Here is a 15,382-nt window from a genome sequence, read left to right as displayed (position 1 = left end):
TCTATGTCATGAAATAATTTCAAGGAAAATAACGATTTCAATAAGAATAAATTGTATATTATATTCTAAATAAAAGGACTTTTCGAGTTTTGTACCGTAAAGATTAATAAATAATGAGTCGTTAATGCACGCACTATTAACTTTTCGAAATATTATACACTATGTATATTTTATAAAAAATATGATCAATTTTAGTTACTATTTGAATCTTGACGAAAATACATACAAGAATACAGTCGACAAGATGTCGTTACTGTCGTATACAAAACTCGAAAATCTTATATTGGAAATCCCTAAATAATGCGACAACCCAGAATATATGTCTTCAATAAGAAATAAAAAACTTTTTATTATTTTGTATTCTGAAATTTTGTTTTCAAGATAAAACAATTAAAATGTATCTGTTTTGCACCCAGCATGCGCAATTGAAATGTTACCTACACCCAGCAGAAGATATACAGTAGAACGTATATGAACGTTTACTTCGTACTGTGTTACTACACCCGCTCTGCCGTCTACATTTAAACAATGCGAGCTGAAAGTAGGAACCTAACATTTTAATGTTTAGGTCTTAAAAACAAAATCTCAAATTGCAAAATAATATATAATTTCTTTTGTCATATATTTCAGTTTGCTGTGTGGTTTTCAGACACCCTATATATTTGCATAGATGGCGCAGTGCTATTAAAGTACAAACGGACCATAGTTTTTAGTAGTCTGCCAACCGTAACGAAGGGTCGGTAGTGTAACGTTTAATCTTACGTGACCACAATACAAGGCGCAGGAAAACAAGAATGTGATTTTTTTCACACAGAAATAGAAGGTACAGCTCCTTGCAATTAATTGCAAAAAGCTGAAGCTTCTGTAATGAAGTGAATGCAAGTGTCATCTGTGAGAATTTTGGCATGGTGTGTTACGAAAAAATATTACTGATATAAGAAAATGTCGCTGTTGCCGACGACGGTACATTTAGTTGAAAAAAATTTGCTGATAAACAGGTGAAAATGGAAGATGAAGCGGACCTCAGAGAACAATTGTTTCACAACACCGTACGGGAGAACATTGTAAGTAAATACTTCTCCCATAACCATGCTCTTGTTTATTAGCCACCAATTATTATCGAGAATTTTTTAAATAACTTGTGACATTCCTGCACTAATCGCGTTCTCTTCAGTATTTCTTCTCTGAGTATTTAATTTTTAAACGGACAAGTCTATCCCTGATTTTCATTAAAGGTCAACAAAAATCCGTTCTACATTTCTAACCTTCAAGTTATCGAACTAATATCCTTCTCTGTCTCTATTTCTCTTTGTCAACTCTTCCTCTTTCTCCCTACGATTGTATGTCGTCTGTAATTATATTATTTTAGTTATAAATAAATACTTAAAAAATTGAAAATTAAACTTAAATAAACGAAACGTACAATTAAATCTCGAAATACATAAGGTTTTATTATTTGTGACTCGTATGTTTTATAAAATTAATATTCTTTTGAAAGATTAAATTTCTATTTTTTTAATTAAGGATATAATTAATGAGGGTTAAAATTTTATTATCGTTAAAATTACACTATACATTCAATTACTTAGCATATGTTCTCGATAACGAAAGAACAATAATGTAGTATAATTTCAGCAATTCAAAATGATAACACAATCATTGTTTCCATTATGTCAACAAAAATCTACGTAGATATGTGAGATACAGAATTTGTTGCAAAGATTAAAGAAGAGTACGAATTAAAGACTTTCTTTATCTCAGTTATGATCCTTCGTATTATTGTTTTCAAAATGCACATAAAATTAATAAAAATATTGTTATTAAAAAAAAAAGAATTTTCTTCTTCCTTTTAATCGTTGTTTATACTATTTAAATTTAACCGTGCGTCTTACTGTTATTGATAATATTTCTACTAATTATACAAGTGTCGTTCTTGAAAGTTTCGCTGAATATAATAATAGAACACAAATGTTTTTATTCCGCGTATTTACTTAGAAATTTTTATACAAAAGGTTTAAGTTGCAAAGCTGCCAAACGAAAAACGTCACGAGAGTGTGGTGTTATGAGCGTGGGCTGCAAGAGAAGCACCACAAAACAGAATGCGATTTAAGTATACCTGTTGGTAAATGTGAATCTGTTTAACCGATTGGCTTAAATCCTTACTAATATTACGTATGCGGCTTTCCTCCCGATGCAATTGAAAATACGTCGTAATGACAGGTTTCGCTAAAGTATACGTAGATATCGCTCTACGGTTCCAAATGTTCTTTGGCCTTGACTCATACACTTTGTTTAACGAATTTTATTTGGATAATCGACATTAGATACATGAAGAAGTCTTGAACGAAAGACGGTCTTCGCGATATGCTTTCCCAATACTTTCACGCGAATTCGTTGACCAGACATTATTTCTGATCTCCGACCGGTTTTTCCTTCCACCTTAGTTCCCTGTAAAAAGTGGTTTCCAATCGAGTATACTGCATCTTCAACCGTTGCGACTGAAAACCTCTCCAGATAAAGTTGCACAAACCGTCGTCAAAACATTTAAAATATCTTATATTTATGCAATGAGAGAGGGAAAGATAATTCAGTGTACTATTGAAGACATATCTGTGCATATTGAACAAACATGCGTGATAAAAATGTATGCCTTAATCGTTCGTTCTGGGTCATAAGTAGAAATACCTTCTAGACCTGGCAAATTAACAACAATGCTTTTGATCCAGAAAAGTTAAAAATATACCCGTTGGGTCAAAGACATAAACATTATATTACAAAACGTAGGAAATATATATTTTTTAAATGTTTAACCTGTAAGTTATGTCATGCAAACTTTTACTGGGAAATTCGATTACGGTATATTGATTATGTTCTAGAAAATACATCCAGTCATTTGTTGATGAATATAATTTGAACTAAATTTAATAGCAAGATATGATCAAAACAGGGAATATAGTATCGAGAAATTACATTGCCAGAATTTATTTGAATCATATAGTTCGGTCATTTATTAATGTCAAATATAGTTTGTACATATCGTGCAATTACATTTGTTAAATTTCTTCAGTAGCTTTATCACAAAGATAAGCGAGGAGAAAATATTCAGAAGTATTGTTTTTATTTTGTTTGAAATTATAATTTCTTTTTGCACGAACTATTCTTACGCATGTTTACATATGTAAGTACATGTATTACCGATGCAAATACGAAGCGTCCTCTGTTTTCATTTTTCAATTCGTTGAGCTTGAGAACAGTAGCAGAAGTAATAGTAACATTATCGATAATTCTCAATTACTATCAATAATTATTGTCGATAGATTGAGTGCTTGGTCTCGAGTTAATTTTCGAGTGCTTGGTTATCTATGGCGGGTCTAATTTTAATTTTAATTCTTAGCATATTGATATTTGTTAGGGTTTCTTTATAATTTAATTAAATTTTTAAAAATTAATTTTTCTTTGTAAATTAAAATTTAGATGTCATTCATGAGTGAATGTCGTGCAGTATATGTTAAATAAACTTTGTTAACTGCTTGCACTACTGACTGCAGGACAAGCAGATTGATGAATGCTTTTGTCCGAAAAATACATCAAAAAGATGATGTTTATCAATAATTGCAAATAATTTCGTTTCATTTCTGTTTACTATTGATTATCGAGACGCAAATATGCACGTGACTTGTGGTTGGTTATAGATACATGCAAAAGATACGTACATGTAAATATACCAAGAGTGCATACATACAATTTGTATGCCGTTGGCAAGCAAGAATTGACACACAGCATACAGAACGTGAACTATGGGACACGCTTCTTATTCTTAGAGGACAACGCACTTCAGATGTGTTACCGGTCCTCCTTGCACCTTTGCTTTTAAATGACGTGTAATCGTCGCGTGGCAACAACTCGATGTGTGTTCATTGAAAAATAAGCAGACTACATACTAGTATGTAGGTTTTCTTATATTGATGCTACCAACGATAACAATAAATATCGACAATATATGTAAATTTATCGATATTGGTAATATACTTTTGGCATTAAAAGTAATGTTAAATACATTAAGTATTATATTTTACTTTATACATTCCTCTTTATATTATAGATATTTTAAAAGTATTATTAATTAATTCGTATTTGTTAATAAGGTATTGATATCTAATTGGTAATTGTCAGTAACAATTCCATTACGAACAGTCTGTAGATTGTTTAGTTTAATTGTTTATTCAAAAGGAAACAGCACATACTCGATACGTGACGCATTTGGGGGAAGTGGAGGAGATGAAAAATTAATGCGAGCATGTTTGATAACAAACTGATGTACTGATGTACCGATGTGTACTGTAATCAAGGTTTAGGGTTATGTACTAGTGTTCCTTTCGAAACTTTTGAAACAGCCGAATATACTGTTGTCAATTATTATTACTGTATACTGCCACCACTTTTCGATTAAGTCTAGACTGAAAGAATCTGTCGATGGCCTGGATAGCTCGACTGATAGAACAGTTATCCTATATCTCTAAACATTACTTTCTTACTGTATTCACAAACAGTAATGACATATAGTACAACATACAAAATACTTTGTCAAAAATAGATTACGTGACATTGTATACTAAAAAAAAGTATTGTTAAAATAAATGTTATATTGTTGGTTCTAAAATTTTTGGTAAATTGATGAAATATTAAATTACACAAATAGCAATACGAACAATAAATTGAACAAGAGTATTCACTCAATGCAATCGTTAACGATAAGTACATGTTTTTAAGAATGGAAACTTTTGTTTCCATAGTGCTCCATTACCGACCAGAACACTTGTAAAGCTTCAGTCGATCTTATAATGTGGTAAATCTTTTCGCATTATTTTGAAATATCATAAATATTTTTTCTAACTGATTTATCCATTAGTTTGACACATTATCACAATGATTTATGGTTCGCTAAATAAAAGATTGTTTCTTGTATTTTGCTTCTAGCTTACTAGTTTACGTATCAAATACACGCATTGTATATTATGATGGTAAAGAGGTCAAGTTACCTTAATCCATACTGGGATCACAAGAGGCCTTACATTATTTTAGAACATTTTTTATTTTTCAGTTGTTTGTTATGTAATTCATTAAAAACGAACGTCGTTAAATCACACTTACTTAATATTTATTTACAGTGTACTTATACTTAGTGTTTATTTTTGAATTTATTATAATATGTATATATTATTTTACATTTATAGGACTACGATGCTAGAAAGTTGAATCGCGCTGTTATGCCACGCGTGTCGATTAAAAGCCTACTGTTAGACATAATTTTCATTCAGATACATATCAAGGTTCATTTAATGAACAGAGCGCAAGTTTGCGTTGCTTTGAATTATACGAGTAAACTGCACACTCGATGAACACAGAATAGAAACATGGTTACAAAGAAATATATGATTTCTAACGATTTGTAATTGCAACAATTATTTTCACTATAACGTATCGTTACATAAGTATGCAGTTTCATACATTCTATGTGATTATTTTAGAGTAGTACAATTTACGCAAAAATTTTGTTCGATCACAAGCGGTGGCATCGATTAATAAGGTATCAATAGTTCTTCGAGGTTTCGATTTCTCCACAAGTCTTGTACGAAACATATTAATAGATAACCCAGTATGAAACATTAATTAGATGAAAAAGTATATTGTAAAGACGTTTTTTTGGCGTAAAAAATAAATTATCTTATGATCATTTCAGATATTTCTCCTCCTGTTCTTGGTCCTTTATGTCTCGAGCTATGCAATAATTGCGAAATTTCGTCGAAAAGATCGCGAGGATTACTTTTCCGTGGACGAAGATGAAGCCACAGTTTACAGGATTAGTCTTTGGTTATGTACTGTCGCTCTGGCGGTTTCCGTTGGGGCAACCTTGCTGCTTCCGGTCTCTATCGCGAGCAACGAAGTCCTCATTTTATACCCGAACAGCTATTACGTTAAGTGGCTCAATAGTTCGCTCATTCAAGGTATGAAAGCTTTTCAATTAATCTTTTTGTTTCTTTTTATGACACAGAACTTTCACAAAGGCCTTTCTTTGAGATTTCAAAGCTGTCAGCATAAAATTGAGCTACAAAAACATTGCAAAATCTATAAAATTCCTATTTTCAATTTTCTTTGATAATTAGGTCTATGGAATCATGTATTCCTCTTCTCAAATTTGTCTCTCTTCGTGTTTCTGCCATTTGCCTACTTGTTTACGGAGTCAGAAGGATTTGTTGGATATAGAAAGGTAAGATTAGTAAATTGATTTCAATATTACTTGGATGAAAAATTTCTAATTAATTTGTTTAGTATATAAACATTTTGAATAGTTATAAACATATTTCCTTTTTCCACAGTTGTTTGTTAACTGTCATGTTGCTGTACTTAAAAGTGTTTAGTAATCAATGATTCTTGTTGATAGGGTGTAATGGCCAGAGTTTACGAAACTGTGACGGTTCTTTGTTTACTGGGAGCACTTGTGTTAGGAATGACATATGTTTTATCAGCACTCATAGATTATCAAAAGTCCAGTCTTCACACATTGCTCAGTAAGTATATTAGAAATTTATATTATCTTTGATAATATTTGGATATTATTCCACATTATTCCACATTGTATTATCTGCATGTTTCTTAGTATATATTTGCTTTTTGTCGTAAATATATTGTAACTAGCATATTATTCTAAACATGTCCCATATTACAGATTTATGGACTTACTATTTACCTTTCCTTTACTCTTGTGTTTCTTTTGTTGGGGTTGTTATGTTATTATGTAAGTAATACAGTTATTATCATTCAGAAAAATTACCAGGAAATACATTATTCTTGTACTATAAGCAAAACAAAAATTTATATATGTTACAGTATGTACACCAATGGGATTTGTGCGATTATTTGGAGTAGTCGGTTCATTTCTTGTAAAACCACAGTTCCTAAAAAATTTAGATGAGGAATTTTTCGCCTACAGGCTAGAAGAGGATTGTATTCGAAGAAGGTTAATCAACAGTTGTCATTCTTATTATTAAATCGTAAATTTGTTCCAATAATGCTTCATGTATCTGTTGCATACTTAGACTTGAACATGCAAAAGCAACGGGAAAATCATATGTCTCACCAGTACCAATGTCTATATCAGCTTGTGGTTCAATGCTCGAAGATGATGAACTTCTCAACGTGAATCCGAGCCTAATGTGCCTAAGAAATGGTGCTCTCCAGCGTGGATTGACTCAACGACTAGAAGATATTCAGAAACGAAGGAAAGTCTTAGATCAGCAAAGACGAACCTGGTGGGTTCGACGTACTTTGCTATATCCTTTGGCCATGCTAGCATTATTTATACTTTCCACTTCCACGGCCTTGCTAGCAGTTCAAAACACATTAGAACTACTTGTCGGTATAAAAGCACTGCCTTTGAGTACCAGGGTTCGTATGAATTGAATGTTATTCATCGTAAAACGAAGAAAATTTTTGTTTTAGGCATAGTAAATAAAATCATCAATGTAATAAACTTTTAGCAATTTACTCTGGGTATCAGTTCGTTATCAAAACTTGGTCCCATTGGAGCAACTGTAGAGGTGGCAGTAATTTTATATCTAGCAGCGACAAGCGCAATAGGTTTGTATACACTTCCAGGTGTTAGACGCGTTCAGCCACGGTTTCATTCCACACCTCTTACTCACCTTATTGCAAATTGTGCCCTCCTTCTTGTTCTGAGTTCGGCATTACCACTGTTATCACGGATATTAGGTAAATCAAATTTCATTTCTGCGTTACAAATATTTGGTTAAAAGTATGCGTGACTTCAACAATATTTTTTTATTCGTTCATTCTAGGTATGACGAACTTTGATTTGCTTGGTGACTTTGGGCGTATTGAATGGCTTGGCAACTTCAAATTAGTATTGTTCTACAATTTAATTTTCGCCACAGCAGCGATTGGTTGTTTGGTGACAAAGTTCACAGCAACAGTCTGCAAAGAAATTTATGCAAGATTAAGAAGCAGTTTGGTAGGGATTTTTAAAAGTGAAGGTAAGAAAAGCGCTGTGGGGATGTTTTCTACAAAAGAAGATTAGACTGACCTACTCTGTAAATAGAAAAAATTATTTACAAGATAGCATTAAAAGTGACTAAAGACAAAAAATTATATTTACATTATATTAATAATTGAAATGCAAATGTGCAAAGTTATGGTATGTGTGTTTATGAAGTTCGTGAGTTCTATATAAAATTGTAATGATGGGATGAGTTAAATGTTCTAAAAGTTTAATTGAACTTTTGATGAGAGGCCAGTTACGAATATCCCACGTCACACTTATGTTGTCACACATTTATGCGTGTGCGCGTGTGCTAATAGTTATATTAATTATTTATTATATGACCCTTATTTTAATAATTATTTACCGAAAGTATACATACCAATCTTATGTGAGTTGACCTATATTAATAGGGTATTCGTTTTTTTCTTTTTTGGTCAAAAAGATCAATTTCTTTTTACATTTTCAATTATTGGGTAGTATCTAGAATATACGTGTTAAATATTATACCGAAATTCGAAATAGGAAAGAAATTACAGCGCCTTTGAAGCATATACATGTGGAGTTTCTCTAGCCTTTTCTTAGGTTAATTCTTTTTTATACTTATAGTCTTAGCGTATAAATAGCATTTTATGTTTTTTTTTGTGTATATTTGTATGTTCCTGACCCTAAATTGAGGATCCATATATAACCCTGATATTGATTACTTTACGTAACAAGATTTTATAAATATTAGTGTAGATACTATACAAAAAAGTTTAGATGTGGTTTTTGTTGAAATTATATTTTAGAGAATATTCTCCGTGATATTTAAAAAAGTAATTGATTAATGGATTTGAAATTGTATACATGTCTTCTATAAACATCCCTTTATAACAAGCACCAGAATTATAAACATCTGCCATAGTTTTTTTTCTACAACAATAGCTGAAAATTGAAAAGTGTCTTTAAAAATCGACACGTGTCATTTGTTATTCACTGCCAGTTTATTGTATCTCATTTCTTTTTTAATAATTCTGGTACCTGTTGTAAAATAACTTTATGGCTTATGTTCGAGCCTGTAATTTTTAAACATTAATATTTTTGTTATACGAAAATTTATACATTTTCTTCAAATATGTATAAATATGTAAGTACGATTCCCGATTAAAATACTCGTAGTTTCTTCAACAAAAATATTACAACTATCATCTATTTCTAGTTTGATAAAAACGAATACCCTCTTAACTCACAGTTATGACAATGCAGTATTGTGATAAAGATACGCGTGCAAGTGTCTAGTGAACACGTGAATTCTCATTGTAATGAATATTACATATATAAATATATACATGTGTTTATGTATAAATGCATTCACGTATACATAAACATATTAATTTATATGTATTCTCTTACTATTGATATTCAGAACCGCGTTATGTGCATTCTACAAAAATGAAGATTCTACAAGAAATGAGATTTAAAAAAAAAACATCAATATAGTAAACGTTTTGATAAGATTCTTAAAATTTATTTTAATTCACAAGTGTTTTTTTCACAAATTGATTTATCTGTTTACTTAGCATTGTGTAAAAAATACAATTCTGTAGTACATTTTCATTGTCTCTCTACAAAAGGATTTTAAAGTTCCTTCTTTTAAACACTGCTCATCCTTCAAATATGCATGTATTGAAAGCAATACATGGGCACTAATGTATTAATTCGTTAAATTGAATATGTCATTGTAGTTCTGTTTAGATATTTTAATCTTATCAATGATTGAAAAATGTTTTAAATATAGGCAATATGATATGCCTAATTTATTACTGTAATTTACGTAAGCTGTAGCAACTTTACTGAGAATATACATACATACATACATACATACATACATACATACATACATACATACATACATACATACATACATACATACATACATACATACATACATACATACATACATACATACATACATGCATATAGAAATTCACAAATATGATCACATGTACACTGTACTGTGTTAATAGTAGTCTCATTTTAGCAATGCTGTTTAAAGGTGTTTAAATGCATTTTATAGATCATTTTTATTAAATGGCTCCTGGCAATATTCACAATAGTTTAACAAATTTGGATGTAAATGCACTTATAATATAGAAAAAATAACAAGGTTTATTTTAAGGTGCATGTAGACTGCATAATGATAACATGCAGAAGATCTTAAAATGTTATCATCTCGACTGACTTGTCTTTTGTTAGTTCATTACCGAATACAAGCGTTTTAAATTAAGTGATTTATTATTTATTTACTATAAATACTTAGCCCTTTGTCTTTTGATTGTATTTCATATTTATGTTATAGCATTCATAACATTTATTTAGTCATTAAAAGAATATTTTACAATAATATTATGTAATATATATCTTGTCAAGAAGACAATACAATGTTGTTAGGATTTGCACTGGCAATGATGTACTCACCAATGAATTATTAACAATTTAATTAGAAATATCTCAAGATAGAAAATATTGCTTAACATTTGTTATTATAATGCCACCTTGTGGACCTATTCGTAACAAATTGGAATTCTTAATTGAGGGTTCTCTGTACACACTAATAATGAAATAAATAAAAGATACTAAAATTTTTAATGTTTTGAATGGAATGTAATCTACTTGTTGCTTACTTTTGACAAAATTTTATACAATAAACATTGAGATCATACAACAAAAATTTACTGTATTGCTAAATAAATCCACTTTTCACTATCATGTAACAATTATTTCATAGTTATGTCTAATATTTTTTTGCAGGAAACGGAGCAAGAAGTAAATCTGTTGTAAACTATATTTATGAATCATATTGTTTACCTGATACCTGTAAGTCCAATTATCAGTGTTCTAAATATAATTTGAACGTGAAAATTGAACTATTAAATTCAAATATAAAATATGAAATATTTTGTAAAGTATTATATTTTTAATGGTTATGTCCTAACATTTTTCGTTCCAGAATGATGAAAAGAATTGATTTATGTAAAAACATACGTAGCTCAATTTAAAAAATAAATGCATGTACATACTGCACTTGCACTATTGTAGCAAACAAAAGAATAATGTCATCAGTAGATGGTCCACATGAAAGAGTCAATTTTTTCCCCTAATAAATTTTTTGTATTAACATCCTATATATTCTACAAAAATAAACAAATTATAAGTCATATTATCAGACAATTTAATAACTATTTAAAAATTGTATACATGAATTGATACTATCGTAAGTTATTTACCACTGTTAAACATACAAATTTCACTTAAATATTGTAATATAATTAATTAGAATTATGTGATTGAAGTCCAAAGAATCTCAAAATACGAATTAAATTCTTTTTTGCAACTCCGGAACGTACAATTTTGAAATGGTTTGGATAAGATAAATCAACTATTGTTGATCCCTTTCTTAGGCGCTCTTCTTCATTCTTGCTTAAACTATAAAATATTCCACCTAACTGAGACCATAATTTTTCAAATTCTAAGGCATATAAACAACTAGGTTCATTACTTATGTTAGCACTTGTTAATGCTAATGGTCCAACTATTTTTGAAATATTGGTTAGAAATGAAAATTGTGGAATTCTTATGCCTACAGTATCAATACCGGGATTCAATAAAGGATTTAAAGCAGGTGTTCGTTTTAAAACAATTGTGTATGGTCCAGGTAAAATTAATGGTAATAAATTAACTGGTAAATGATCTATTACACCCCACTTTGATATGTTCTCCACAGAATCAATAGAGATAGACAATGGTTTGTTTTCACTCCGCCCCTTTATCTTATACAACTTTTGGATAGAATTAGCCTCGTTTGCTATACCAGCAAGACCATACACCGTGTCTGTTGGAATTGCTATGATTTTATTTTGTTGAAGTAATTGAATTGCTATTGCTAGGCTTCTTCTTCCCTTACATACCCAATGTTTATTGGATGGATCTAATTGTTTTATTTCTTCCTTAGCTGCATTTGTTAAAACCTCCATTGGAACGAAATGGGTAGCATCCATAATTGTTCTTTTCCCACTGTGTATAAAGCAAAACTATATTTTAAAGTAGAAAATCTGTTAATTATTAATAATAATCTATTTAACTGATATTATCATTAAAGAACTAAGAATAATATAAGATGTATGTTGTTTCAAACTTTATATTTACTAGTCATTTTAACAAAGCATATAAATTTCAAAAAATTATTTTGTTCGTAGATATAAATATAATTCAATGAAATAATTTTTAAATATCTACAAATCTAATGTACAATAGCATATAAATAATCAGATAAGTTTTTAAATTTAAATCTCATGCTATCGACATGTAATTGATGTTAATAATTAATATACCTTTAGTCTCGCCAATTGTGACCACATGGAGGATTGCAGCATTTGTAGAATGTTGTCATAGGTTCATCAGCAGATCTTGTTTGAATCTGCATAAAATATGCACGAGGATGAGAACACTTTGGACAACGTTCTTCTGTAGAATCTACGTTTTCCCAAGCTGCACTTCCACCTAATACATCATCTACTTCCTTCAGTTTTGGATATGTACGGCTGCTCACTCTTCTTGCAATATTAAATACATAAGGGCATGTATTGCATGCAAAACGTAATCCTGATAGAGCTTCTTCTACTTGAAGTACATTGCCACAAGTTGGACAAAACATTAACATTATGCTAACATAAATGCGAATTAATCATTCGAATGATGAATAATTATATACAATTTTTAATTTTCGATACTACATAAACAATGAATACAAATTGTTTAATGATCTTCTCTAATGCTTGTGTTTACACGTGACTATTATTTATTATACATACATAATAAATACCTAGATGCACAATTGATTCCTTATTTAATAAATAATAATAGCTTTGCACAGGTGTAAAATAAAGATTCAATTAATTCGTTCGGTTTCGAAATCAAACGAATAAATTAGTTCAATAGGTGTTATATTTTTGTAAAACAATACTTTTAAACGATGATTCTGCGCAATTTCATTGAATTAGATATACACAGAAATGAAAACGATGCATTGATGTTTTTACTATCGATGTTTGTAAATCGATGTATCGAAGTTATTGATGTTTTTAATGGATTTAAAATTCAGAATTTTTCATCGATTGGTTTTTGTAAAATTGATGGATATTTAAATATTATTAGGAAATATTATGGGTACATAAGTTGGTGCGTGCTAAGACCTGAGCAAACTACTTTCTTTTGTTCAAATCTTCGCAAAATCCATTTAAAATTTAGGAAGAAATGAAACCTATCTTCCCTAATTTATTCAATTTGGTATAAAATTATATTTTGCCACGTGCTTCATCTGTGCCGACGAAAAAATTATTTTTTAAAGCCTAATTAACACTAAGTCAACGAAGAAATCATTTAACTAGAATAATGCTACAAAAATTTTTAAAAAATATCAATGTACGAAATATCGACGTCTTATTAACAATGTATCGATTAACATTGATGACTGTTGGTCGATAGCAATATAGATCGATGGTTATTCATTTTGTGCTCAATTCATATGTGCATTCACCTTGCAATAGTAAAAACATGTGAACGATCCTTATACTTCTGTTTAATAGTAAAGCCAAACAAAAGTGATTGTTGTTAGTTTATATATGTTTGTTGATGTAATTTTGACAGAACCGTATTTTTTAATGAAAAATGATGTAAACATACATTGAAGCGCATTTAAGTAATAAATAATAAAAAAAAAAAGGTTATAAATGTGCACATGACCTACATATTTATAGTATGTAATAATTCGGCGTTAAAGTTATATTGAAATAAGCAGATCAATTTAGCAATTAAATCATATACAATAGTTCCACATAATGTTATTTCCACCTTTCTTAGTTAATTGGTGAATTTAGTTTATTCTGCTAGATGTCTTTTGGATTGTCAACGAAAAGGTGTGAGGTTAACTACAAACTATAAATCTGACCGTACATATAGTTTTCTTTTATGGTATAACTTATGTGTGAGATATATCTTTCAGAAAGTTTTTGATACGTATATTTCAGCATGTTCCAAAGGTATATTTTATTAAAATCTTTTTAACTATTCTTATTAATACTAGATACATAAACTTATAAGACCAAGAAAAAGGATTATAAAGAAATTTATTTCATAAATTTATTTATTGATACACATAAAACATTTATGTTGAAGTCTGTGATAAAATATTACGTACAAATTTTAGGTGCAGAAATTTCTGCTTTATTGCTTTAAGATTACAAACATCAAATGTACAATCAAGATATAAAAGTGTATTATCACAAGCAGAAGCAAAGGAAAAGAGAAATTCGATGTTTGAAGATGAAAAGAAAAAGATAAAGGCTGCTATAGGAAGAATAGAAAAGATAGAAGTTAACTATCAGTCTCCTGTAAATGAGATTCTTCTTGTAATGAACAAATATTTGTCAACTCCAGCTGATTGTGCAAAACATATCTCAGAAGGTGTTGTAACAACGTCTGCTCTTGCTTTAGTTGATGGAGAACCATGGGATATGCATAAGCCTTTAATATCCAATTGCAACTTGAAATTGTTAAGTATGCTGAAACCAGAAGATAATGTAATAAATAAAGCATTTTGGCGAACCTGTTCATTCCTGTTAGGCGCTACTATAGAATCTGCATTTAAATCGGATGTAGAGATTTACTTGCACAGTTTTCCAGTGCCAAATATAAGATCAGGAAGTTTTACATATGATGTATCTATTAATTTCCCTGATTGGAAACCCACAGATCAGGAAATGCGTGCAATGTCTAATCAATTCTGTAAATTAATAAATCAAGAGTTGCCTATTGAAACTATACAAGTTACAAAAGATGTTGCACTTGATATGTTTCAAGAAAATCCATTCAAATCTCAACAAATACCAGATATTGCAAATCTCAATGATAATAAAATTGTACTATATAGAGCAGGAAATCATGTAGATATTAGTAAGGGGCCAATGGTTGGCAATAGTTCTATAATAGGGCGCTGTACAGTTACTGCTGTTCATAAATTAGCAAATGCAGAAAATATGTATAGATTTCAAGGCGTAGCACTTCCCAAAGGAATTATGCTAAATCATTTTGCATATAGCATAATAGAAAATCATGGTAAAAAATTAAACGAGGGTATGTATATACCTCAGTTAATCAATGATAATGTGGCTCTTCCTGAAAAAATGTCTGCTACAAATTAATTTTTATATTTTTAAAGTATAATGTAAATAAAAATATGTACTCGGCATTTTTTATTCTAGTTCTTTTATACCTGTGTTACGCAGA

The 15,382-nt window shown here is 30.0% G+C and overlaps 4 protein-coding genes across 9 annotated transcripts; 2 read left to right on the top strand and 2 right to left on the bottom strand.

Moving 5' to 3' along the window:
- Window positions 1-708: 708 nt before the first annotated feature.
- On the top strand, window positions 709-10,685 carry Lili (LMBR1-like protein lilipod). 3 transcript variants are annotated; one of them, XM_076322851.1, is made up of 10 exons: window positions 710-908; window positions 999-1,064; window positions 5,741-6,005; window positions 6,165-6,268; window positions 6,443-6,569; window positions 6,728-6,796; window positions 6,889-7,018; window positions 7,098-7,446; window positions 7,539-7,770; window positions 7,857-10,685. In XM_076322851.1, the coding sequence occupies exons 1-10, from the start codon at window positions 906-908 to the stop codon at window positions 8,093-8,095; spliced, it is 1,584 nt and encodes a 527-aa protein (XP_076178966.1). In that variant the 5' UTR covers window positions 710-905; the 3' UTR covers window positions 8,096-10,685. The 3 variants fall into 3 exon arrangements, with proteins under 3 accessions (XP_076178982.1, XP_076178966.1, XP_076178974.1); XM_076322867.1 differs by having other exon boundaries at window positions 709-908; window positions 7,539-7,875; XM_076322859.1 differs by having other exon boundaries at window positions 710-1,064.
- Polr3k (RNA polymerase III subunit K) lies at window positions 7,026-12,902 on the bottom strand. 3 transcript variants are annotated; one of them, XM_076322991.1, is made up of 4 exons: window positions 12,430-12,902; window positions 12,007-12,129; window positions 7,704-7,992; window positions 7,026-7,257 (listed from the first exon to the last, which is right to left on the bottom strand). In XM_076322991.1, exon 1 carries the CDS (start codon window positions 12,756-12,758, stop codon window positions 12,432-12,434), a length of 327 nt encoding a protein of 108 aa, XP_076179106.1. In that variant the 5' UTR covers window positions 12,759-12,902; the 3' UTR covers window positions 7,026-7,257; window positions 7,704-7,992; window positions 12,007-12,129; window positions 12,430-12,431. The 3 variants fall into 3 exon arrangements, with proteins under 3 accessions (XP_076179106.1, XP_076179097.1, XP_076179116.1); XM_076322982.1 differs by having other exon boundaries at window positions 7,026-7,992; XM_076323001.1 differs by having other exon boundaries at window positions 7,026-7,992; window positions 12,007-12,112.
- Window positions 10,104-12,568, bottom strand: Tcs1 (Threonyl-carbamoyl synthesis 1). Its single transcript, XM_076322968.1, has 2 exons — window positions 12,430-12,568; window positions 10,104-12,129 (listed from the first exon to the last, which is right to left on the bottom strand). The coding sequence occupies exons 1-2, from the start codon at window positions 12,469-12,471 to the stop codon at window positions 11,368-11,370; spliced, it is 804 nt and encodes a 267-aa protein (XP_076179083.1). The 5' UTR covers window positions 12,472-12,568; the 3' UTR covers window positions 10,104-11,367.
- Window positions 12,903-13,661: 759 nt separating the features above from the next.
- On the top strand, window positions 13,662-15,344 carry Mrpl39 (mitochondrial ribosomal protein L39). 2 transcript variants are annotated; one of them, XM_076322906.1, is made up of 3 exons: window positions 13,662-13,853; window positions 13,958-14,136; window positions 14,304-15,344. In XM_076322906.1, the coding sequence occupies exons 2-3, from the start codon at window positions 14,126-14,128 to the stop codon at window positions 15,295-15,297; spliced, it is 1,005 nt and encodes a 334-aa protein (XP_076179021.1). In that variant the 5' UTR covers window positions 13,662-13,853; window positions 13,958-14,125; the 3' UTR covers window positions 15,298-15,344. The 2 variants fall into 2 exon arrangements, with proteins under 2 accessions (XP_076179021.1, XP_076179014.1); XM_076322899.1 differs by having other exon boundaries at window positions 13,662-14,136.
- Window positions 15,345-15,382: the final 38 nt, after the last annotated feature.

Source organism: Ptiloglossa arizonensis, chromosome 1 (genome assembly GCF_051014685.1).
Source record: "Ptiloglossa arizonensis isolate GNS036 chromosome 1, iyPtiAriz1_principal, whole genome shotgun sequence".
Classification (NCBI taxonomy): domain Eukaryota; kingdom Metazoa; phylum Arthropoda; class Insecta; order Hymenoptera; family Colletidae; genus Ptiloglossa; species Ptiloglossa arizonensis.
Note: the sequence above shows the minus strand (reverse complement) of the source record. Positions and strands in the feature narration are given on the sequence as shown.